This window comes from Pieris napi, chromosome 21 (genome assembly GCF_905475465.1).
Source record: "Pieris napi chromosome 21, ilPieNapi1.2, whole genome shotgun sequence".
NCBI classification, from domain to species: Eukaryota; Metazoa; Arthropoda; class Insecta; order Lepidoptera; family Pieridae; genus Pieris; species Pieris napi.
This window is the reverse complement of record NC_062254.1, coordinates 3180580-3205995: the sequence shown is the minus strand read 5'-3', so window position 1 is coordinate 3205995 and position 25416 is coordinate 3180580. Positions and strand designations below refer to the sequence as shown.

The 25416-nt window shown below is 34.5% G+C and overlaps 3 protein-coding genes across 13 annotated transcripts in view; 2 read left to right on the top strand and 1 right to left on the bottom strand.

Moving 5' to 3' along the window:
* LOC125060323 (protocadherin-like wing polarity protein stan) overlaps positions 1-25416 on the top strand; it is a 189922-nt gene that overhangs the window by 57469 nt on the left and 107037 nt on the right. The window lies entirely within an intron of this gene.
* LOC125060325 (protein ANTAGONIST OF LIKE HETEROCHROMATIN PROTEIN 1-like) lies at positions 8773-10714 on the top strand. Its single transcript, XM_047665191.1, has 2 exons — positions 8773-9240; positions 9835-10714. Exons 1-2 carry the CDS (start codon positions 8773-8775, stop codon positions 10654-10656), a joined length of 1290 nt encoding a protein of 429 aa, XP_047521147.1. The 3' UTR covers positions 10657-10714.
* On the bottom strand, positions 9236-11053 carry LOC125060326. Its single transcript, XM_047665192.1, has 2 exons — positions 10712-11053; positions 9236-9793 (listed from the first exon to the last, which is right to left on the bottom strand). The coding sequence occupies exons 1-2, from the start codon at positions 11051-11053 to the stop codon at positions 9311-9313; spliced, it is 825 nt and encodes a 274-aa protein (XP_047521148.1). The 3' UTR covers positions 9236-9310.

The window sequence follows — 25416 nt, the reverse complement described above, 5'->3', positions numbered from 1 at the left end:
TCTAATAATTTATTAGTCACATAGTTAATTTTTAATAATTTCTTAGACGCTCGTTCACAGACATTAATAAATGCTAGAAGGGTCTTTTTGATGATTTGTAAATACATATTTATTCCATTAATTTATATCGAACTTTTTTATTTTTTTTATTTTATAAGTATGCTGTTAATTATACCTATGTACTTTTTAAGGTTTTTTTAAATTTGTAAAAAGGTTTTATTTGCTTTAAACTGGATGGTAATGTATTAAATATTTGTGCGTCTTGATACATAATATTAAGTTTCACTTATTAAATTTCTCTTTGTCATCAGTTGAAATAGTTAAACTTTCTCGAGGCATCGCATGGCTAATAAGCAGGTTCAGGGGTCAAAAGTCAGTTTAGAACTAACATTGAAAATAAAATTGCACTGTCAACACTAAATCGACAAATTAAGTGGTGGCCGTGGTTTTAAAATGTGACTCTAATATCTAAGGTTGTAAGTTCGATGCCGGCTGTGCAACAATGGTCTTTCTAAGTGTGCATTTACCTCGCTTGTACTGTGAAGGAAAAAAATCGTGAGGTAAGCGGCATTAGACCAATATGAGACAGGCACAGAACGCTGTTAACCTCTATTAAGAAACATATATGATGACGAAACAACTACAGAAATCTGGGGCCGGACCTTAAAGATTGTAGCGCCACTCATTCTCACTCACGGTCATCCGGTAAAGCGATTCATTAAAATGTTATCCGAAGCAATAGGAGAATCTATCTTTCTTTTGTTTTAATATATTGTTCCACATATATAAAATTATTATCTTCACCTAAGAAAACGTCGAAAAGGTACGTATGTAAGGTACATATGAAAAGAAAACTTAAATGTTCTATGTACTCGAAGCTAATAAAACTTGCGGCAAAGCTCCCACATTTTATGCAAGTTTGTAACAGAGTTCCTGTAATTGTTCATAAAGTTATAGTTGAGATACACAGTCTGTCTCATAGGTCCGGAGATAGAATATGGCCGCACAGTGGTTTTTACACGCGCACACGCGCGAGATTCCGGAACGCCAACGAAAAAGTAACCTTTTAGTGTATGAATATCTATGCAAAAGAGCTTTGATAATGTTTGAAAAGAAACTCTTAATCTAAATAACATTTAAAACTTTATAATAATACTGATCATACGCCGCTGTCTCCGTCAATATTCAAGCCAGTTTGGAGCCAACAGGCATCGCTAGGGACGATGGCAAGCTGGGATATCTTTGATCCCTTGAAGGATGGGACGGAATTTGGTCTGGGATGCGACGTGTGTTGACACGTTTTCACCGTCTCACCTCCCTTGCTCAAGTACAAAATCTGGCGCGACCGCAGAGCAGGCGCAAAATAATTTACGGCTCAAGTATAAGAGTCTTACCTCCAACTTGAATTTTGCTCCCTTTGGAATAAAGACTTTTGTGCCGTGGGGTTCAAGTGCACAGGCGCTTAGTTAAGGACTTATGTTCGCACCTGGTAGATAGTACCGGTGACCTAAGAGGTGGTGCTTTCCTCATTCAACGAATAAGTATCGAAATACAGCAAGGAAATGCCAGCATTAAAGGTACACTGCCACAGGGACCAATCTTTTTAAATTTGTTTTAGTTTTCTATTTATCCATATTTAAAGATATTATTATAAATATTGTAAATACTCTATATTTGTGTGTTATAAATTTAATATTTTATTAGATGATCTTCCTAATACATATGCAGACTGGTCTTTGTTATGTTTTTCAGTGTTCCTAGTTTTATCGTATAATTTTATTTGGACCGACCGGCTTATGTTAATATCTAATTTCTGCATTATTACATTTAATTGACATACTATAATCCATTTAATATCCTAATTCAGATTCTATCTATGTCGGTAGTTCAAAAATTTAGTTGCGTCTTTCACCACAACTTCGCGCGATTAAAATCCGCGCATTAGCAGTGCGGCCTCACCGTTATGTGAAAACATTTTCCTGGCAAGCCGCTTATGCCTCGAAATTTGCACAAACTTGAAAATTTAATGAACAAGTATTTTCTCGACGGAACAAATTATTTTTCTCATTAACTCTGTATGCAAGTTCTTGTTATTTGTGAAATGTTTTTATTGATCGGATGTTATTTGTTGGTCTAGACCGGAACTGTTTTTACGTTGTTGTTTTTAATTTTTAACTCAATTTTTAAGCCTAGAATAATTTTATAGGTAGTAAAATTATTGGGTGAAATTTAAGGTGGGCCGGCCAGCAATCGAACTTTAGGACCTTACGTTTATAGCCACCAGGTTGCGGCAACTAAACATGGGAGGCGGTCCGTGAAAGAAGATAATTAAACGAAGAAAAGAAGAGAATCTTGAATACCTGCACTATAGTATCTCGTATCACCTCAACGTCTGCCGTTCCACAACTAAGCGTTTTTAAAGGCAGTTTTTTAGTCAGGCCGCGCACCACCACTATGTAGAACCAGATCCACATAGTTGTATTTCCGAACCTATGGTCCTTCAAAAAATAGAGTATTTAAATAATAGTTTATACTTTTTTTGTAACTAAAGCTCCTAAAAACGTGACCAAAAACATTACTCACCTCTTATCAAATCGCTCACGTAAGCATTTACCATGGTATTTTGTAATTAAAAAACCGGTTAAGTTCACTGATTTCCAAATCCATTGTTGCCGGTTCAAGGACATAACGCAGGTTGATGCCAAGGTTATCTTTAATCTAGCAATTTAAATATTAATTTTTCACCTGTATTATAGTATCATTATTTTTAGCGTAAGTCTGAGTGTTGTGTGCAAGTGTATCTTGCTATATGCCCATCGCCACTTCTGTTTTAGGGCATAATGTAGCGTCGATAAAGGCGTCTATCACTTTTGTTCTTCGCCTTACTTTTTCGCTTTTTGACGTGATAACGTCTTTAAAATCGTTTTAGTCGGGTGACATGTTCAGAAACTTGTGTCACACCAAAAACTCACGAGCGCGATCGCAGGTATAACGAGAGAGAGACGGACCGATCTCCCGTCTCATCTCGAGCGCTGCCAGTCATTCCGTGAATGTATGAAGAAAAATGTATATCATAGTCGAATAAGTAAACTTGTCATTTTACACCCGAAATTTATCATCAAAAGTGTGAATAAAACGATAGATGTAATTTAAAATTTGAAAAAATTGTTATCTTCATTAATTCCTTACTTCCCTAAAACTTATATCACCAATAAGACGTTATCACGTAAACATCTCGATCGTAAACCTACTTTACAAACAACCAATTTTTTTTTTCTTCTTATTTTTGTATTGTAAGTCCTCGTTTGGTAGCCGTATGTGAGAGTAGGTAAGAAACAAGTGAAAAACACTTTTTTAACGGATTTGAAGTCATGTTTTATTATAAATTTACAATTATAATATATCGGTCGATACCAACTCCGGGGAAATAATTATTACAGATAACACAACTTTTTCTACAGCTGCGATACTTTTTGACATTCAACACCTTTTGTCTTCAGTCACCGTGACCACGAACGCTGTAAAGCACGCTAAACGTCGGTTAAATTTAAAATTATGTAAAATAATTGTAAAAACATAACTTCAAATCCGTTAAAAAAGTGTTTTTCTATGTCAAAAAGTTATGTCAATAAAAGACAATACTAAGAAACAAGTGTCCAAAACAATTTTCTTGAGGTGAAGAGAAAATTGACCTTTTAAGATTTCGACCGTTCTTAGTCGTACAATATTGAACAAAATAACTATTAAATCGGTCCAATAAACGTGTAAAACGTACCCAATAGTATAGCCATAACAATTAACGATTTTATGCTAATACAGCCGGATTCGAATGCACGATTTACTACTTAAACTATTCGTTCACCTTATCTACAAAATACCGTTATTGTTCATGCAATTTGTTTAAAAGAAATGATTACGAAAAAAGCTTCAATGAAAAACTTTACAATTTCTTTGGCGATCTCATTTTGAAGAGATCGATGATCTTACTAAAAAAAGCTAAAAGTACTTTTTACTAACCTACCAATCATTAATATAAAACAAAGTCGGGTTTAATCGAACGCTTATTACTCGAGAACGACTGGCTAAAATAAAAATAAAAACAGAAATAGTTTGTGTTTCGTAACTGTCAAACATTTAATGTTCATTCCGTTGATACGGTAAATCTCGTAAAATTAATGAACGTAAAAAGGTTTTGAATCAACAAGATATATCCACAATATTCAGATAGTGGCATATTTTAGATTTTAAAAACGTAAAGTGAGTAATGAAAAAGTATTGACATGTATATTGGTTGTTCAATATTTATGCGTGCGTTCTGAAATGTATTTTCTGTAAACTAAAAATATATCAAGATTCTTAAATATACAAACAAATCAAAGCAAATTGTAAACTTGGGTATTGCAATTCCGTGAACTTAATATTCCTTTTGTATTCAATGTATTACTTGCAGAAAATCATACATTAAGTTCATATAATCTGTAACACGATATTGGTCTAAATAATGTGACTTTAATACTGAAGAAAACCAAAAGTACGTGGTGGTCGTTATTTAGAAGACAGATCATGTTAAGTGCACCACTGCCGGCTACTAAAAGCCTGTAATAATTTTAAATTTGGAATCGATAACCGGTCTCTATATTATTAAGCGATCGTTGAAATTTCACAACTACTGGTTGTCGACATATCAAAAAGGTTTTAATACATTTATGAAGTAGTTTCCATATAAAGATATGAAACGGTTGGTCTATTATTAAGTTGAAAAACCAGCTTTGTAACTGTAAACACATTAAGATAAACGCGCAAGCTTAGCGTGCCGATGTAATTAAATGCCTATAAATTGGATATTTTAAACTTTTTTGAGAACGTAATCTTCTTATGACAATTTGATATAAGGAGTATTTTAGTTTTAATTTACCATAGATTACCCAGATGCGTAAAAAGTAAATGTACTATTATTTATTATTTTTAAAACTGACAAATTAAAGAAGTAATAATGTTTTCATATATCGAATCGAGTAGGTATATTAAATTCAACACATTTATGTATAAATGTTTCAGAATTCAATAAGAGATCCATTAAATTTTCTAAGCTCTTAGAAGATTTATTTAAATCAAACAAACGATTAACAGAAATAGACACAGGAATTATATTGCTAGAAAATCTATCTAGAAGGCACTCCAGACTTATTTTCCCCCTCTCGCGTTGCTAACCATGGTAACTCTTCCCACTTCTCCTGTTCGCAAATTCCTACAAAGATTTCAGATACAATTTTCTTTTCTCGCATATATAAAAACTTGCTTACAAAACATGTTCTAATCAAGTATGTTTAACAATTATTAAAATTGTTTTTGAGAACAAACAAGTTTTGAAACCAATAACAGTGATATTGAATTTCTCAACAGTTTAGTATACTTTGTTAACTCGAATGATATTTATAAATTATTGATAGATAAACAATTTATATTAAATCTATATTATTAAGATAATAAATTAAATTTATTTTCTGTACTGATATAGACCAATCATAAAATGGTCGTAAAAATTTGGTCCCCGTGGTTTACTTTGCTGACAGTATTTCCTCGTTGTATTGCGATACTTACTTGAACGAGGAAAGTACCAGCTCAGGTCACCGATACTATCCACCAGGCGCCAACTTAAATCTTTAATTAGCGCTTGTGCACTTGAACCCCACGCTCAGAGTCTCAAGAGTCTCTATTATAAAGGAATCAAAGTTGGAGGAACACCTCTTATACTTGAGCCGTTTATTTTTAATATATTAATATTCCAAAACTTTGTTGAACAAAATCATAAATGTTTTTACGGAGGTTAGTAAACGGTTCCAATAATTAATAGCTCGTAATGACGTCGAAAATGGAAGATTCAAGTGCATTTGTCTCTGACACACTGAAATTGAAGTGGTTCTGTCCGATACGCGAATACGTAGTTGGTTATGTAAATAATTACTATCAAACTTAAAACCTATTACTAAGAAAGAATTAAATATGGTTTTATAAAGCTTTTTTAGCTAAAGTAGTGTCTTAAAGCAGTGTTATCTGTGTCTTTTGACAGAGAGATGAATGAGTACTTCAGTAAAACATAGTAATACTGTATCAAAAGGCTTTTTATTTCTTTCACCGTACATAGCAAGTCTGCATATTAAATTTGTTAATCTTCTAAAACTTATGGCGATGTGCGTGACGATGCAGGCAGGCCATGCGACACTATCTTATAATTTTTCATTTCTCTCTTTATACATAACATACGAACATAGTTGTATCTGTTACCTCGGACAAAGAATTAGTCTAGTTATTTAAAGGGGGAATGCTGTCAGTATCTTCTGAACCTTGCCCAAAGGGACTTCTTTTAATTATATATTTTGGTAATTATATTATAGGTATTTTTTAGTGTTTTTAGGTTTAGATTCAAAGAATGTTATTTTTACCTTGCTTAATTAATGTAATATACTATTATTTTATATAGTAGTGTAGTACTTACATAATATATGAAAAGTATATTTTTTAATTATTGTTGTACATTGTTCACATTCAAATCAAATCTATATATATAAAAATGAAACCCGTTTTCCGTTGTCACGACATAACATGAAAACGGCTTGACCGATTTGTCTGTTTTTTTTAAATAATATACCTTGAAGTACGAGGATGGTTCTTACGGAGAAAAATTTAAAAAAATTGAGTGAAAAAGTCTAAAAACAACACTTTTCTATATTCCCATACAAAATATTCGTAATAATACTTAAAAGTCAATTTGAACTTTAATACTATAGCATAAAGTTCAAGTGTTAGTGGAGGGGTTCCGGGAAGCTAAATTTTAGTTTTTTGACATAATGTATTTGTTGTCTTATCAACTTTCTTTTTTTTTATCTTACTAGCTAGACCGGTGTCCCGAATAGCAGAATAAGTATTTAAAAAAAATAAAGAATCGACTTTTAGGCGGTTCGCCAGGCCAGCTAGTTATAAAATAAAATTGTAAAGTAATCAAGAGTGTGATGTCGAGAGTGAAACGGTTTGGTCCGTTAAACAAGTACGGTTCATGTCATTAAAACAGTATGTAACAAATAGTTTATAATCACTGTTATGTTAATTTCACTTACACTTTTGTATGCTACGGTATTCTCGACTTGAAAGTTCCTTTTGAAAAGCCAAAGGAGATTAACAGTTCGATGTGTTTTTATTTACCGAAAAACATTTTAACTTAGAAGTTAAAAGTATAGTTATGGGCCATAGTAAGACGACGCGCAATCGAGACTACTAAATAGGTTGTCAACTGGATGTTGAACTGTAGGTCTGGATATCACATCCCCTGACACTTTAAAATCGATTGTCGTTTAGTTTTAGAAATTTAATTGTTTTGTTTGTGTGTTGGCCTAGTGGCTTCAGCGTGCGACTCTCATACCTGAGGTCGTAGGTTCGATCCCCGGCTGTGCACCAATAGACTTTCTTTGTATATGCGCATTTAACATTTGTATATATTTTGTATGTATTTGTTTCGTATATACTTAATATTAAATTTCTCATGTAAATAAAATAATTTTTGTAATGAGAAATAAAGTTCTTTAAACATTCAAACATTTGCTCGAACGGTGAACGAAAACATCGTGAGGAAACCGACATGTCTAAGATCCAAAAAGTCGACAGCGTGTGTCAGGCACGAGAGGCTGATCACCTATTAAATTTAAAAATGATCATGAAGAAATCTGAGGCCAAGACCTAAAGAGGTTGTAGCGCCACTGATTATTATTATTAATTGTTTTGTTTAATATTTGTATTATCTCTCCGTGTATTTCATGTTTGTCTTTAAGTGCTTGTCAGATTAAAAATTGTATATTGTGGTTCTTTTACCAATGTATCAGTTTGCCGAACGTTGGCAAGCTTTTATGAATTAAAAAAAAAGGAAAGGCTCTCGAAACGTCGAGTTATGTAAATAATTAAATTAATTCGGGTTTATTTATTGTAATTCTTCCATACATAATAAAAAAGTTGTTGTTGTGAAGTTTACGAAATTTGACGTAACAAGTACAGACGCGAAATTTCGTATTTATTTGCTCTTTTTTAAAAGTATTAAGAAAACATCTCGTAACCTTAAGTCGAAATTGAATCTTATTTAGTTTCGCCTTTGCTTTCTTGATACACTTATCTAAAAGACCGGAAGCAAGGGTGCTGTAACTTTAGGGAAATTTAAAGCGAGCATTTTTCTTGAGACTTTATTTTCAACGGTTTATATGAGCACATTTTGCTATTATTTTGAGCTACAAATTTGAGTTATGATAAAAATATGTTGTTTTAATTGCAATTAATAATAATACCATAATACCATAATAATACCCATACACTTCGTCGAATAGAAATAATAAAACCTAGTTTCAAAGACATTAATACGTGAAGGCTTTTTTGTAATTATTCGGATTGCTGAGCTTGAGACAGAGAGTTTGGTTGCAGCTGAGTTTCATCATCCGGCCAAGGCAGAATACAAAATACCAAACGTATCACATCGACGTCCGTTTCACAACTGAGCGTTTCTTAAGGCAGTTTTGACCGAAAACCACCACTATGTAGAACCAGCTGCCCACCAACCAATTCGACTTAGAATCCATTAAGAAATGAGCGTACGAACTCCTAAAAGGCCGGCAACGCATTTGCGAGCCCTCTGGCAATGTGAATGTTTATGGTCGGCGGTATCACTTATGCCCCGTATTCATGGTAAACATTTGTTTAGCAACAGTTGCTAAACATTGTTGGTGAGCGGCGAGAATGTTGCTAGCAACTATGTTTAAATCAATACAGGTTGTCCACACGCCAGTCTGCGTTAAAATGTTGCCCGAGGAGGTAGTGTTGTTGTGTTCTCTGTATCAGATGTATAGAATCTCTAATAAAAAAAAGAGAAAAAGATGGTGGATTCGAAATTATCTTTTGCAAAGAGAAAATTTGATGAGTGACCTCAGAATGACAGATGGATCATTTTGTAACTTTACGAGAATGTCGAAAAGTGATTTCGAACATCTTCTAGAAATGATTGGTCCATCAATAGCCAAAAGGGAAACAAATATTCGTCAGCCAGTTTCACCTCAAACGAGGCTGGCTATTACATTACGGTATCTTGCAACTGGAGATTCATACAGTTCTCTTTCATACACATTCAGAGTATCAAAACAATTGATTAGCAAAATTATACCAGATGTATGTCAAGAACTAATTAACTCACTAGCAGGATATGTCAAGGTACAAGAACACTATTTGTGTAATCAAGTATTTTATTAATTAAAAAACACAAAAAAAAAAACAGTGTATGCTATTGCGTTGATTCATCACTGAGATAGTTAACTAAGTTTAGTATAGCCGAATCTTCTGTTTCGTCTCGTAATGCATCTAGTCTATTTGTTTCGTGTCTCTCAATTTCCCTTATTTCAGTTTCCTGAACATTATTTGGTGTTGATGATGGATGAGAAGATGCCGTTTGATATCCATATGTATTATATCGTCCCATTTTTAATTCATACAGTATATTATTAATATGGTACTTTGCCTGTGTCACGGCTTGGTCATCTTTAACACTTCTTAATTCAGCAGCAATATATTCACCATATATATCAAATGGATCCTTCTTCTCCCTTTCATCCATCTTTTTTTTAGCACTTTTCAAAACCTCTAATATTTCATTTGATTCATCTGTCTTATTTCTTTTCCTCGAAGATGTAGATGTTGTAGCATTCGGCCTTGGTGATTGAGATGGCTCTGACTCCATACCACTTTCAAGTGCATTGTTTTCATCTACCTGTAAATTATTATCTTATTATATATTTATTTATTTTTTAGGTTCCAAGTTCGGAACAAGAATGGAAACAAATAAGTCGTGAATTCGAAATACGATGGAATTTTCCACATTGCATTGGGGCCATTGATGGGAAACACGTTATGATTGTGGCGCCAAATAATTCTGGAAGTGAATACTACAATTATAAAAATCAGTTCAGCATGGTACTTATGGCAATTGCAGATGGCAATTACAACTTTATTTACGCAAATTATGGAGCTAAGGGTCGGTCGTCCGACAGTGGAATATTTCAAGAAACACCGTTTTATAATGCATTGTTAGAAAACTCACTTAAACTGCCACGGCCTGAACCAATAACACAAGGCGGAACAGAAATGCCGTATGTAATTGTAGGTGACAGTGCTTTCGCGCTAACGGAGAACATCATGAAACCATATCCTGGCATTCATGAACGTGGGAACAAAAAGCGTATATTCAATTACAGACTATCAAGAGCTAGGAGGATTATAGAAAATGTTTTTGGCATTTTATGTGTGGTGTTCCGTGTATTCACTAAACCTATTCCGTTAAAACCAGCCAATTGTGAACTCGTGGTAATTGCTTGTGTATATTTACATAACTTCTTAAGACGTAACTCAGTTTCCAGATCCATATATACACCTCCACAAACTTTTGATTTTGAAGACTCTGAAGGTAACCTATTAGAAGGTTCTTGGCGAAGGGAACTAAGTTCGTTTCCTATGATTGATTTGCAAAGACGGGGCAGGCCTGCATCACAATCAGCTCTTTGTATTAGAGAACAGTTTGCCGATTACTTTATAACTCCAGAGGGAAGAGTTCCATGGCAAAATAATGTAGTGTAATTGTAATAATTTTACAGACAATAGTATAAAACAATTATATACAAAAACAACTTACTGTTTTATTCATAGTATCCGTTTCACCAGAAGTAGTTGCACCACATAACAAAAATTCCAATGGCTCGTAATAAATCCATTTACATTTTTCTATTGCGCCGCTGCCTGTAGTTTTTTTTGCCGACATCTTTTTTTTCTCTCTAGTAAATTGAGTACGCAGTACATGTATTTTAGTTTCTACGTCTTTTTTGGGTATATTTAGGACTTGAGAAATTTCTTCGAATGCATCGTTCTTTTTGTTTCTATCTTTGTATTGTTTTATAGAACAATCCCATAATAATGGTTTTGATTGAAATAATTCTATTAATTGCATTATTTTATCATTGCTCCACACTACTGCCATGTTTATAAACTGTTGCAAACTCGTCCACACACGTCAACAATTGTCGCTAAACTGATGTTTACGCTTGTCGGGCGAGAGCTTGTCAACATGATGCTGTCAACTCTGCAACACGCAGTGTTGCCAGCAACATGTTGACAGCAACTCCGCAACACGTTGATTCAACTTTGTTGCTCAAGAAATGTTTCCCATGAATACGGGGCATTAACATCAGAGCCTTGCCCCTTGTTACAAACCTGCTAAATTCATTTAAGTCTTTCATCCAATAAAAACCTGCAAAGGATTTTCTGCACCGTTGGAGCGATACAAACATCGGCGCCTTATCAAATCTCCTCTTACTAATGCGAAGCTGTTAGCTGATATGTAATTAATCAATAAGAAAAGGCTTTGAAATAGGCGTTTTAATTCGTGATAGCGATTAGATCTTATTACCTGTAATACTTAGTTTTAAATTCATAAAACCTGTCAGGTTACAGTGTAGCTGTTGAATAATCTGTCATGGGTAATACTCTCGTTACTCACGTGACAAAACATTTTATAATTCTTTGTTAAATGTTGTAAATATATATTTTATAAATACTACAATTTTAAATTGTAAGTGAAATTTAATTTCATTTGAATTTTATTTTTAGGTCAGGGTCTTATTATATTATATTTAAAATATAGTATGTTTACGGATAAGTTAATATCAAAGTATCTCTTTCAATCCATCGCTATCTTTTTTTATTCAACTTAGCCTAGCGTTTGTCTTCATTCTACTAAATAAATAAATAATAATCCGCGAAAATAGAGGACACCGTAAACCATTTCTGCCAAAATCCTCCATCTTTTAGTCGATACCAACTCCGGGGAAATAAAGACAGATAATACAACTTTTTCTACAGCTGTGATACTTTTTGTCATTCAACACCTTTTGTCTTCAGTCACCGTGACCACGCACGCTGTAAAGCACGCGAAACGTCGGTTAAATTTTTATTTAAAATAATTGTAAATTTATAATAATACATAACTTCAATCCGGTAAAAAAGTGTTTTCTTTAAATAAATAATAATAAAAACTTTATTCATGACAAATAGGTTGTGAGATTAACGTTCACGTTCATCTATGGCTAGTCCCCACATAGGGAGTCCCTGTGTTGTGGGTTTACCCCTTACACACTTACAAGTGTGTAAGGTATCAATTCGTCAGTGCTACATGTTTAAAACAGTTTTGTAAGAAAAAGTAGGTTTAGTGTTACAACTAAATAAACACAAGTCTTATAAGACATTTAGTATGTGTGAATGGGTGTGTGTGTGCATGTAATTGAGAGTGCAGCTAACAGTTATTACAAGCGTGCGCTGTGTCTGTGTTTGTTTTTGGCATCTTAGAGTCATGCCAAGATACTTCATGGGAAATTCAGGCTGTGATAAATCACGTTTGCTAATGGCATGGGCCGAATATACAGACGGCAAGGACTTCCATTCGTCAATGATGCAGATAAAAATATGTCCATAATTGTCCGCTATTTTCATGGCCTGTTCTTAAGTCATTTGGACGGATAAAGATAGTGAGGATAATCCGGATCCCTAGGGGGCACTGCGAGTGTGTTTGAAGAATATCCGGTGTCGGGATGTTTATAGCTACTGAGTATTGTTTACATTAGTTGTAAGTACATTTATTAAATTAAAAAATAAATAGTTTCTTCTGTGACTATTTTTCGATATAATTAGTATATGGCCTATTATGTTAAGGAATACTTGAATGACTGGTAATTTGCTTGTATCATAACTATGAAGTGTAGTAGAGCTGTCACATTTATCACAAAAAATGTAAGGTAATGTGACGGTAAGAGAAACTAAAAGAGGAGTCTTAATTTTTTTTTTAAATTTGTCTTTTCTGAGATATCATGGAAGATAACGATCTTACTTAAAACTAATAGGTAATTTAGTAGGTACTTTTCTTTTGCGAAGTAGCGAACTGTGGAATCGACTCCCGGTGTAGGTCTTCCCTCAGAGATAAGACCACCCAAATTTTAAAAATCGAGTGTACTCCTCCCTCAAATGCCGGCAACGCACCCACTAAATATGTGTCTATGGGCTGCGAAGACTGCCCTTTTGGTCGTCCCGCAAGTTCGTTTGCCCCCCCCACCACCTATTATATTTAAAAAAAATTTTTTAAGTCTAACTAAATTTACTTATATTTAACATAAGAAAGTGTCCAATAACACACTAAGAAGAAGAAGAACGCTATAGAAGACACTCTATTCTTGTGTTCTATTGTTTCACTTTCCACTGTATAAAAAAATATAAGCACGTACTTTTTCTCTGCTTTATAGGTCGTGTCGGTCTGGTAGCATTTCAAATATTGTAGTCAACAAATCGTAATTACGAATCAGAAATTCCCTTTCCAGTGGTATGCCTCGGCAACCTCGAACCTCGAACCTACCAAACTTTCGCTTGTTCTTCATATTCACAGTTGGCCTGAGGTCCTAGGTTCGAACCCCGGCTGTGCACCAATGGACTTTTCCATCTATTTGTGTATTTATCACCTGCTCGTACAGTGAAGGAGAACATCGTAAGGAAACATGACTTAGACCCATAGGCATGTTTTAGAAAAGTGTAAAACAGATACAGAAGTGTGAGGCCAAGATCAGCCTTGCGATTCTGTAACTCACTTTTCGAACTCACACGGCGGTTTACGCAGCGGCGGTCGCGCTTAAATCAGTCGTAAAGCGGTCATTTTACAATTTGGCATTCTGATAAGGAGGGAGCTTGTAGTTTATTGTTTGAGTTCGAAAAGTGAGTTACAGAATCGCAAGGCTGTGGTTGTAACGCCACTGGTTTTTTTATTAAAATGTTGTATAAAAACTCGTGTAATTTCCTGTTTAAATGCTCCTTTATACATTTACAAACTGGTATTGTTGATTGGTCTTCGTACGATACGTTAATGAAGACTGTAAAAAGGCAATTTTATTTAAAGCAATTTTGAACAAGAGCTTTTATAATTAAGTACTTAATGGTTTAAGTCTTGATCAGATTAGAGATACTCCGTGTAAATGCAAAGTATCTCAATCGGTAGCGGGAAAAACATTTATGCATACAAAAATAATCTTTATTACACAACTTTACGCGTTATTTTTGAAATGTAGATGAAACAAGTGTATATTTTAAGACTTGCATTTTAAGTCGTAAAATATTTATCACTTATTTAAAACCTCTACCTAAAGTAGCGGTATAATTTAATTTTTAAGTTAAGTGAAAGTTGGTACTTTCGGCTAAGTGTAAGATTTAGAAACTAGAGAGATTTCGTGCTAAGTCGGACTCCCGTAAACGTTAATAATAATAATATATAGGATTTTGACCTACGCGAGACGAAATTCGTTTTTTTCTGAATCTCACTCCAATTTTTTTTCCGTCGAAATAATTAAAATAGTTTTTGAAGAACCTTAAAGCTACATTCTCAAAACCTAATAAATAAATGATACTGCATCTCATAGGTAAGTGATAGAACTAAAAACTATTTATTAAAGAACAGGGAAACGGGCAGGAGGCTTATCTGATATTAAATGATACCGCCCATGGGCACTGTTAGGGGGCTATGAATGCGTACGCTAATTTTTGAAGTATTCAAGTCAAATCCAGACTTCAGCTAGCTGAAATCTATAGTTCAGTTTAGTGCTAAAGAAAATATGGTCTTAGGAAATTCTTCTTTTCAAATTAAATGTATTATGTATTATGGTACTGATTTATTTTTAGTTCATACTACAGTATTATATGAACTAAAGTTCACCGATATATTTCAACATAGGTATGAAAATAATTACTGAACTGGACCAATCATTAAAATGCCTAACGAGATGAAAGTAATGTACCCCTTACTTATCGGAATGAAAACTGAATTCCCGCCTCCCATGGGTGATGTTATATGGATTTTATGTAGGGCTGTCATAATTCAAATTACGCCCTGCGACAAATGATATCAAAATGGAGAAGGCATTTTATTGCTATACAAAGACAAATACAAAATTCAAGAAGGGTTTTACACATTTTAAAATTCTTTACAGTATATAACTTTTTAGTACATATACATAATTCGACGTTGCGAATACTTAAAGTAGTGGTCTGCGATATACTACTTTATAGAGTTTATTATTTTTGAAAGTACAGGTAATCCCAGTACCTACGGTTTTCGTCGTGGTCGCTCGGCTGGTGGCCTCCTTGTATACCTTACACATAGGTGGGCAGACGCAATTGAGTCCAAGAGGGAAGCGCTGGCGGTAAGTTTGGACTTAGCGAAAGCCTTCGATCGGGTGTGGCACAGAGCATTGCTCTCGAAGCTTCCAGCCTATGGGCTCCCTGAGAAATTATGCAACTGGATTTCCAGCTTTCTCGCTGATCGAAGCATCAAAGTCGTCATCGTCGGAGCATGCTCCGACCTGAAACCTGTGAATGCTGGTGTCCCACAAGGCTGTGTCCTATCCCCGACCCTGTTTATTCTGCATATCAATGATATGTTGCAGCTTAGCAACATTCATTGCTATGCGGACGACAGCACTGGGGATACTTTTTACACTGGCCGGGCAGGTATTTCTCGGGCTGTTGTCGATGAGTACCGGAACCAACTTGCGTCTGAAGTCGAAACTCTTCTACGTGGAGTCTCGGACTGGGGTAGACTAAATCTAGTCCAATTTAACCCCAAGAAGACACAAGTATGCGCGTTTTCCGCTAAAAAAACTCCCTTTGTCGCTACTCCCCTCTTCGAAGACACTCGCCTTAAAGCCTCAGCTAGCATCGGAATACTGGGCGTTGACATATCGAATAACGTTTAGTTTCGCGGTCATCTGGAAGGAAAGGCTAAATTAGCCTCCAAAAAGCTTGGTGTGCTCAGCAAGGCGAGACGGTACTTCACTCCGGGCCACCGCTTGCAACTATATAAAGCGCAAATTCGGCCCCACATGGAGTACTGCTCTCACCTCTGGGCGGGAGCTCCCCAGTACCAGCTCCTTCCACTTGACCGTATTCAACGAAGAGCGGTTCGAATCGTCAACGACCAGTCACTTTCCGTGCGGCTTGATCCCTTGGCGTTGCGTAGAGATGTAGGATCTCTCTGCATCTTCTACCGCATTTACCATGGAGAGTGTTCAGAGGAGTTGTTCGGTCTAATACCTGCAGCTGAGTTTCATCATCGGACGTCAAGGCAAAATACAAAATACCATCCGTATCACCTCGACGTCCGTCGTTCCACAACAGAGCGTTTTCTAAGGCAGTTTTTGCCGCGCACCACCACTATGTGGAACCAGCTGCCCACAGAAGTATTTCCGAACCAATTCGACTTAGGGTCCTTCAAGAAAAGAGCGTACCAATTCTTGAAAGGCCGGCAACGCACTTGCGAACCTTCTGGCATTGTGAGTGTCCATGGGCGGAGGTATCACTTAACATCAGGTGAGCCTCCTGCCCGTTTGCCATCTATTACATAAAAAAAAAAAAAATTATAATAATAAATAATACAACATTCTACTGTGTACAATCCCTTAAATATTTGACAATTACTGTGTACATGAAACTAATAAAAAATGTCTTTTTATTTTCTTTTTCTATATTTTGCTTATCTATGCTATATTAAATCCATCATTGCGAATAGTATTTGTAGTATTCCTAGAACAAGGGAAAAATTCTGTAAAATCTTGCGAACCCAAAAAGTTAGCTTTATCGAATTGAGATAAGATGACGTGCCAAAATTGATATATTTGACCTAATCGCGTTATAAAACTCATAACTCAAAACTTAGATTCTTTGCTGAGCAACAAATAAACACCAAAAGCATTTTATTATAAATATAGGCAATATTCTGCAATTGTAAAAATCCTCTAAGATAACGCAAACCATCTGAAACGTTTTTAATCATACGCGAAAATCTCCTGTGAATGTAAAAACGTGGCATTCCTAATCCATATAAGCAGAAAAGAGCATAAATAACGTATGCCTTTTTAAATTAATCCGAGCGCGAAATGTATTTTAATCCACGCTATATTGTCTCCATGAAAATGGAGCTGATTCGCGGATAAATGAATATTCTTTTTATGAAAGTGTTTTTTAGGAAAACGTAGCTAAATAAATATTGTGGATACACGAATATGTATCACTTTTACATTAAATTCTTGTTAGTTAGTAGTAGTAGTAGAAAAGTATACGCTCAGAAGTACAAGACTAGGCTGGAATATCATCCTAACCACCTAGCTGTTCAACTCACCCTACCAGAGTATATAAACCGACTCAAAAGACGAAGAACCTTGGAGCTCAGCAGCATTGACTGAGCTAATATTATTATGGTAGATATTCCTAATGAGGAATATCTCCACCCGCAAACCATCCTACAACTCATCTGCTCATAGTCAGAAGACTGATTGCACGATGCGCTCTATTTAAAAAAAAAAAAGTTCTTGTTAGTTTGTTCTTGATTCTGGAGCGGATAATCTGTTTCCACCGGTTTCTGTCCGGCGCCTCTCTTATGACAGTGTATAGTTTTGGACGATGAGTCTTTCACTTGATCGGTCTTTCTGGTTGGTGAACGGCCACGTGATCTGTTTCCTTCTGTGGACCACGAGTAGGCGAGTCCGTATTGTATACTAACATTTAGAATAATACTGTATCAGTAATGCTTTAAATGCCATAGTAACCATAAGGGTGAGAATCAAAAACTAAAGACAAAATGACGATGCGTTCCATATGAGTGTCATTGTATATATAGTGTATTGTTGGCATCATAGATAACGTAGACTACGTTGACACGCTACGTGATATTATGTCTGTAAATCCAAACACAATGAAACCAACAGTTTCGTCTTTACATTCTCAGCCTGGAAATCGGTCGTAAACAACACTAAAAAAACGTGTGTGTACACGCGTTAGAAGTTGTACTTCTTTGGCGTAAGAAGATAAAAATCTTTTCAATTTTTTTTTTATTTTGCCTTATTCTACGTTTGTACAAAAAACTACACTAACTATAGAAAAATTGTACTCTCATCATTTTTCCCTAACGCGCCAAAAGAAGTATAACTTCAAAAAATCAAAAATGTTGACTATAGCTATCTTCAGGGTGTCGGTTTTTTGTGACGGTGAGCGCGCGCATCGTAAAAATTTACTCAACATTTTTCCCTAACGCGCCAAAAAAAGTATAACTTAAAAAATCCTATATAAGAATCTAAAATCGTTCTTAATTTAAAATTACCAACATGGCTACTCTAAATAAAGGGTTTCCCTTTGTTGTGGACACCTAGGGCTTTACATATCGAAAATTACATTTTGTTTTAGGATGTCATACATTATTCATTCACCGCACGTGCTAACGAATACAAATCCATATTCAAGGACAACGTGCTGGGCGTGTTTTTGCCTCCGAGCTTAATTTTATAAGAGTATTTCATGTTTAACGAGCTAATTGAAATACCGAAATCTCTAAAGGCAAAACAACTATGTTCCTATCTAATGTAACTCTACTATCTATGGATAAGTATTGGGTATGAAATCCGAAACCTTTAGTAAATGATCTCTAATCCAAACAACAGACACGCGACACGTTTCGACTCTCCCTTCGACCAATCACATATAAACGAAGTGAGCGATTGTGTTTTGTTTTGCTCCCTGATTAGAATACCAGGAAAAATAAATGTTACATAATATATAAGAAATAAGTACGTATGTAAATTGTAATATGTAAAATATATCTTCAGGGAAATCGACAGTATTTCACGCTGAGGTCGGGTTGACATCCGATTAATATGCTTGACCCTTTTCCACTCATGTCTCAACAGAATGTATTTGAGGGAATTTGTAATTTCCATTGGATCCTTAACATATTTTATAGTAAAACAAAAAAGCTGCTTTTTTTAACTACCATAATATGCATGCTAAAAATTTATTTCAAACAATAACTAATTTAACCTAATATAATTAACGTATAAAATGTAATCCTATATAAACACATAACATAAATTAATGTAACAAAAAACAATATATTACAACCTTCAAATATATTATTAAAAGGAGTCCCTTTATTCAAAGTTCCGAAGATACTGGCAGCGTTTCCCCTTTGAATAGCTGGACTAATTCTTTGTCCGAGGTAGCTGCCAGCTCTTCGGTCTCCTGCGATGTCGACTAAGCTTTTTGCTTTTCCTTAAAAAGCCTTATAGCGCTAAGACCCCACGGACCAAGAGTAAAAAAAGTCTCTACTCTAAATCTTACCCTAGATATAATATAAGCCTGTATATAAGGTATAATATTTATAAGGAGAAGATTAAAATATGGTCTCTATAAACACTTCTACCGTATACGTAGAACTTTAAAACCCTTTAAAACTAGTTTTCTATAAAGTGTATTGGATTTCTTTATTTCAATCAATCGTTTTCTTGCCATTGCTTTACGTTGTATGAAAGTAGCAATTTCCTTCGCGAAACCGGTTCAGAGCGGTCACGACTATGGTCTGGATTCGCAGTCATTATTGTAATCTTGGTTTTGTTATAACTGTTTATTTGTTTATTACTTTGGTTAGAGCGTATTATTACGGTAAGGTAATTTATAGTTTTAATACTGTTTGATTTTGTACTTGTGTTTTCTAAGGCATTATATTCCCATTTATTATCTTTAACCATGTTTTTGAATGCTTGATTCATAACGGTTGACAAAATCAGTACTTGTTATGTTATCCTATCAATTTCTTATCAGCAGCAGGACAAACATAAATAATGATTTTTCTAAAATATATTTTATATATAGGGGCCGTTCAAGTATTACGTAAGCAGATTTACTGCAATTTATCCCCCCCCCCCCCCCACCCTCTTGCCAGCCAAAGTAAGCAAAGCTCTCAAAAATAATAGTACATAAACGTATTATTTTTTTGTAGAAATCCTCTATAATGCATTTCGTTTTCAAGCATAGACAATGTGGTAATTAATATGTGTAAAAAAGTAAATAATTACTGTTGACGTGATCACCAAATAAGAAAATCAAAGACATAGTGCTTACGTAATACTTGAACGGCCCCATAGAGCATATATTTCAATAGATATAAAATGCTTATTAACATTACGTTTAAATATTTCACCTTTTTGTACTAATAAAAAATCAACTCTAAATGGTATGTGAATGTCTCAATAATCTTTTTATTACTAGCACGAAAAGGTAGCATTTTCCTGTAATCGATATAACAGTACTAAAAAGATATGTTATCTGCGGACCCTTTATATAGCTTGCTCCTTTGGGCAGTAATCGCATATTACTCGGGGTTAGGTTCTATTTGTTTGAATATTATGTATGTTGGACAAAGTATTACAAAAATGCGTAGGAAATTGTTTTGTTACTTCAAAACTGGTTACGAATAAACTGTGTTACGTGTATATAATAAATATAAAGTGTCTCTTAATAAGTTTATCTGATAATAGTCATGCGCGATTAACGATTAAAAAAATACAAAAACTTTTGCATTGTATGTTGTAAAATGAAGAGAGAAATTACTCGCGAGACGGTACTCGCCTATGACTATTCGAAATATTTTTGGAAAAGTGGCTACGCCTCTCGCGAAATTCCTTAACAAGAAAAACTAAATAAGTATCCAAAAATGTGAATATATAAGGTTCTCGCACCACAAGCGTCGCGTAGATTAGTAACATAAATAAATAAAATAAAAGTTAATATAAATTCTTTAAATAATACTAGATTGTCAGCAGTGTTGGTCTAGTGGTTGGAGCAAGCGACTGTCAACGCTGTGAGTGTGTGTTAGATCCCTGGCTATGCACCAATGGATTCATCTTATGTGAACAATAAATGTTTTCTCGTACGGTGTGAAGAAACTGTCTTAGATAGAAAAATCGATTATATAAGAATCGATGAACATATGTCAAAAAACAGAACCTACTAAGTTGGAGCTATGATAAAAAATAACAAATAACCCATACAGAGCTGAAACGCCACTAGATTAATATTATTATCACTAGCTGCCCCCGCGAACTTCGTTTCGCCCTAATATGATTATTTTACTTAATCTACCCTTTTTAGTAGCTACATATCAACAAATTAAACACTTTTCTATGCTACCCCATAGAGACTGTTCAGTTTTCCTGAATAAAAACTGGGTTTTAAGTGTTGTAATTTTATTCTTTGTATAAACCTTCCTGAGTGCAAAGAATAAATTTACAAAAAATACACGAATTCATCTAGCCGTCTTCAAGTTTTGCTCTTAGTAACATATTTATTTATATAGATTGTAATTATTTTTCATTTTCACGTGCGAACAGTATGAAATTAACAAAATACGATCTTAAAATCATATTAAGCTTCAGCTTGTATAAACTTTGAAACTTGAAGAAAACCGCTAAATCAACAAAGTTTTGTCTGAACATCTCGGCTTACTTAATTGAAGGATTTTTACATTACGTGTTCATACAACTTTCGCCGTAAATTTGGATGTTACCAAGTGTGAATGTCCCTTGATTTATGATGTTTCTATACCAAAAAAGTAAAATCGTAAAGTAACGAATTTACACAAATATTTTTACACGCTTTATATTAGCTTCACCTGTATGTATGTAACCGACTCCTTCGGACTCGATTTTGACCCACTTTTAACGGACAGATTTAATTCAAACTTTGCGCACCTATCAAAGATCGATGACAATGCAATAATCCGAAAAAAAATTAAAAAAATTAAACTACAAAATAAAAAATAAATAATAGTTTAAAAAAACTAAGAAACTGGCGGTCTGTGCTTTATTTTTCGTCTATCGAGCAACCCACGCTTTTTCACAATAAAACCAGTATTTTTTGTTCATTACCATTTTCAGCCTAAATTAGGAATTATTTTTCACTTTTTAGTTTGATGTGCTTTAAAAGCGTGTTTTTTAGTTTTTTTAAACTATTATTTATTTTAAAATATTTTTTTGTAAAAATATGGTACATTCTGCCACACATAATGGCGTGCAAATTTGTCTTAATATGAATTTTACATAGAAGTTACATTTATACGAGTCAATTCTTACATTATTTTATCACATTATTAAAATATATTATTAAGTTATCAAATTCATATTAATTATAATGGTTAACGCAAATAGAATAATTATTATAGGAATCTCAAACTTATGTTCGTTAATTGATATCAACAGATAATATTAGTAACCTAATTATTAGTAATTAGTTTTTGTTGTTGACGCTATCACGAGTAACAATCTAATAATATGATATCATTTCGCTGTCTTACACTGACACCGATACTGAATAGCGTTTTGGTTGCGTCGTACTATTTGCATTTAACTTGTTTAATTATTGTTGGATTCGTGTTACATACTAGCCGTCTATTTTTTAGTCTTGTCAATGGACTATCCAACACAAATTTAATTCGAAAATCCTGAGCCAAATAAACAAATTCTAGTGTTAAACTATTAAGTAGAGATATATGTAACAAATAATAATTCGATCCCACAGTACTGTTATCCCCTCTGGACGCGAGCTCCCCCTTACCAGCTTCCTCCACTTGACCGTATTCCGAGCGGCTACATGCTTTACCGTTAAAAAGAAAGAAATGTGGGGTCTCTCTGCATCTTCTACCGTATTTACCTTGGAGAGTGTTCCACTAGTGGAACCAGCTGCCCTCTGAATTATTTTCGACCTAATTCGACTTAGGATCCTTCGAGAAAAGAGCGTACCAAATCTTACAAAGGCCGGCAACGTGCATGTCAGCCCCCTGGCAATGTGAGCATTTCGGCAGCGGAGCCTTCTGCGCGTTTGATGTCTGTTTAAAAAAAATTGGCATTTACTAGTATTCCAAACAGTAAGATTAAACAAATCTCCACCTGTGTACATAATAGTCTTCCTGTATATATAGGAGAAATATAATACTTGTATAATCCAACCAAAGTGACGCATACATTAGATCATTAAGTCTAACTGAAGTGCTTACGGTTTAATTAGATGAAATTGCTACGCATTGCAATTTCATTTGGCTAACTCAACTGTACTGAAGATTGGGATCGTAAAAGAAAAAGTTAGACTAAATTTGTATTCAAACCGAATTGGTCCCTTGGAAAAAGTAAATGTGGAGATAGAAGGATTGTAATGTAACAGATTTATTCAACTGGATTACGTTTTAGAATCTAAGATTAATTAAAATATAATATTATAAAAGTCGGGTGTGCAACAACAACGTGCAACCCGTCGTTTTTTTAATAGGCAAGTAGGTGATCAGCCTCTAGTGCCTGCTACACGCTGTCGACTTTTTGGGTCTAAGACATGTCAATTTCCTCACGATGTTGTCCTTCAACGTTCGAGCGAATTTTAAATGCACACATAGAAAAGCACAGCACAGCCGGTGATCGAACCTACGACCTCAGTATAATCGATTTGACTAAGCAGACATCAGCTTTATGGATACCTTCCGATTTTCATTATAGGTTCGAAATTCGAATTCAAAAACGGTTATCGTACTGCCCGTATTAAGTTATTTCACTTATGCGCCGAATCGAGCGGCAAAATGGCACATGTGACTTCAAAATGTTGCCTTCATTATGCGAGAGGGAAACGTGAAAATGTATGAAATACACCGGTTATCTCTTATTAGGGTTGCCATGTTAGAATATTTAGATGTATTTTGTTGTTCAAATATATGTTCAGGTTTTTTATGGGACAGGAGGCAAACGAGGAGGTCAATTTAAATAAAGTGATAACCCCCTCCCATGGACACATGCAAGGTCCGGGGCTAGCGGGTATGTTGGCGACCTTTCAGGGAATGGTAAGCTCTTGAAAGCCGTATCGTCTGATGATGGAATTCGGCAGCAGGTATTGTTTGTCTGAACAATTCTTCAGAGCACTTCTTGTGATAAATGCAGAAGCAGACTCTCAAATTCAGTCTTTATAATTTATTTTAATGATAGAAAGCTAAGTAATAAAACTTCATATTTTTTAATATCAATTCGCTATGTAGAATAAATTACCTTTAAAAACACTACAGTACATATTTGTTTATTATAATCCAAACTTTTCATTGCTTCTTTATCGTGAAGTTGCCAAAAAAAATTTAGTTAAGTTTATATTATAAGCAAAGTTTCATATTTCTTAGGCGTAGGCTTTGCGTTTATAAGTCAGGTCTCTATTTTACAATAATAATATAAAATATGTATATTAAATTATTTACACTAAATACAAAAACAATAGAAATAAAAACTTTACATACAAACGGGCCGCTTCAACTTCGACCGACCTTTGATCGGCATTCCAAAACAACCGTATTTAAGGAAAACTATTATATTTTTCGCTGTTGTATACGTAATTGTAATGCTTATAAAAAACATGTATCTGTTTCCTTATGATTTTTTAAAGGTTATCAACCATCTGTGCCTGAAACACCCTCTTTTGAAGACTCAACCCGGCATGCTTTAGACAAAGTATGCCGGTTTTCTTACATTGATTCCCTTCAAATTAATAATTGTAATTACCCACTAATTAATCTAAATTAATTAGTAATTGCCTATATGTCATTTCTGCATCGAACTTCCGACCTCAGGGATGAAAGGCGTACGCTAAAACAACTAAGACAACACTGCTCTTATATAGCTATGTTGTACTGCATATAAGCTTTCTTATATTAATTTAATGTAGCCGAATATATTTTTGGTAGCCCTGTACTCCCGTAACAGCCGACACAGATGAAATTTTGGCTGAGTTTGTATTAGAATTTTAAAAGAATGCTCTCTTTAGAATGGTCGAAGTTAAAAACGAAAAATAAATTGAAGAACGCGGCAATTTATTCCTGTCGGGTAATATGACTCATTGTATCTATGTTTAAAAAGCTATAAAAATACTTTCTATTTGGTTTTTACTACTTCAAATAAAGATAATATATGTAGATTTAATGCGTTTTGCGGCTCCAACAAATGGAGCAAGTGAGTGACTCTCTGGTACCCGAGGGACGACTGATGACAAGGTCTGGACGACGATATTCGTACCAAGCTGGGACCATATTGAGTTTGCGTCAGGAAACAGTTAGGGAAGGCCTATGTAAAAGGCGTACGCGAAATAATTTACCTATTTCATTTTAATTAATATATTAATATTTGGTTAGTCTATTCATAAATAAGTAAGGCTGTTTATACATAATAATATATTACCAATTCACTGGTTTTATTATCTTATCGTGATTATAGTGTGTCTTAAAAACTGCAGCCCTGCGATTCTGTAACTCACTTTTCGAACTCACAGAGCGGTTTTCGCATCGGCGGTCGCTCTCAAATCAGTCGTGAAGTTCGAAAAGTGTGTTACAGAATCGCAGGGCTGTATTTTAAAATCGGTTTTCGTTTTTCTTTGTAATTTTAATTGGTTTGTTTAATATTTGTATTACCTCTT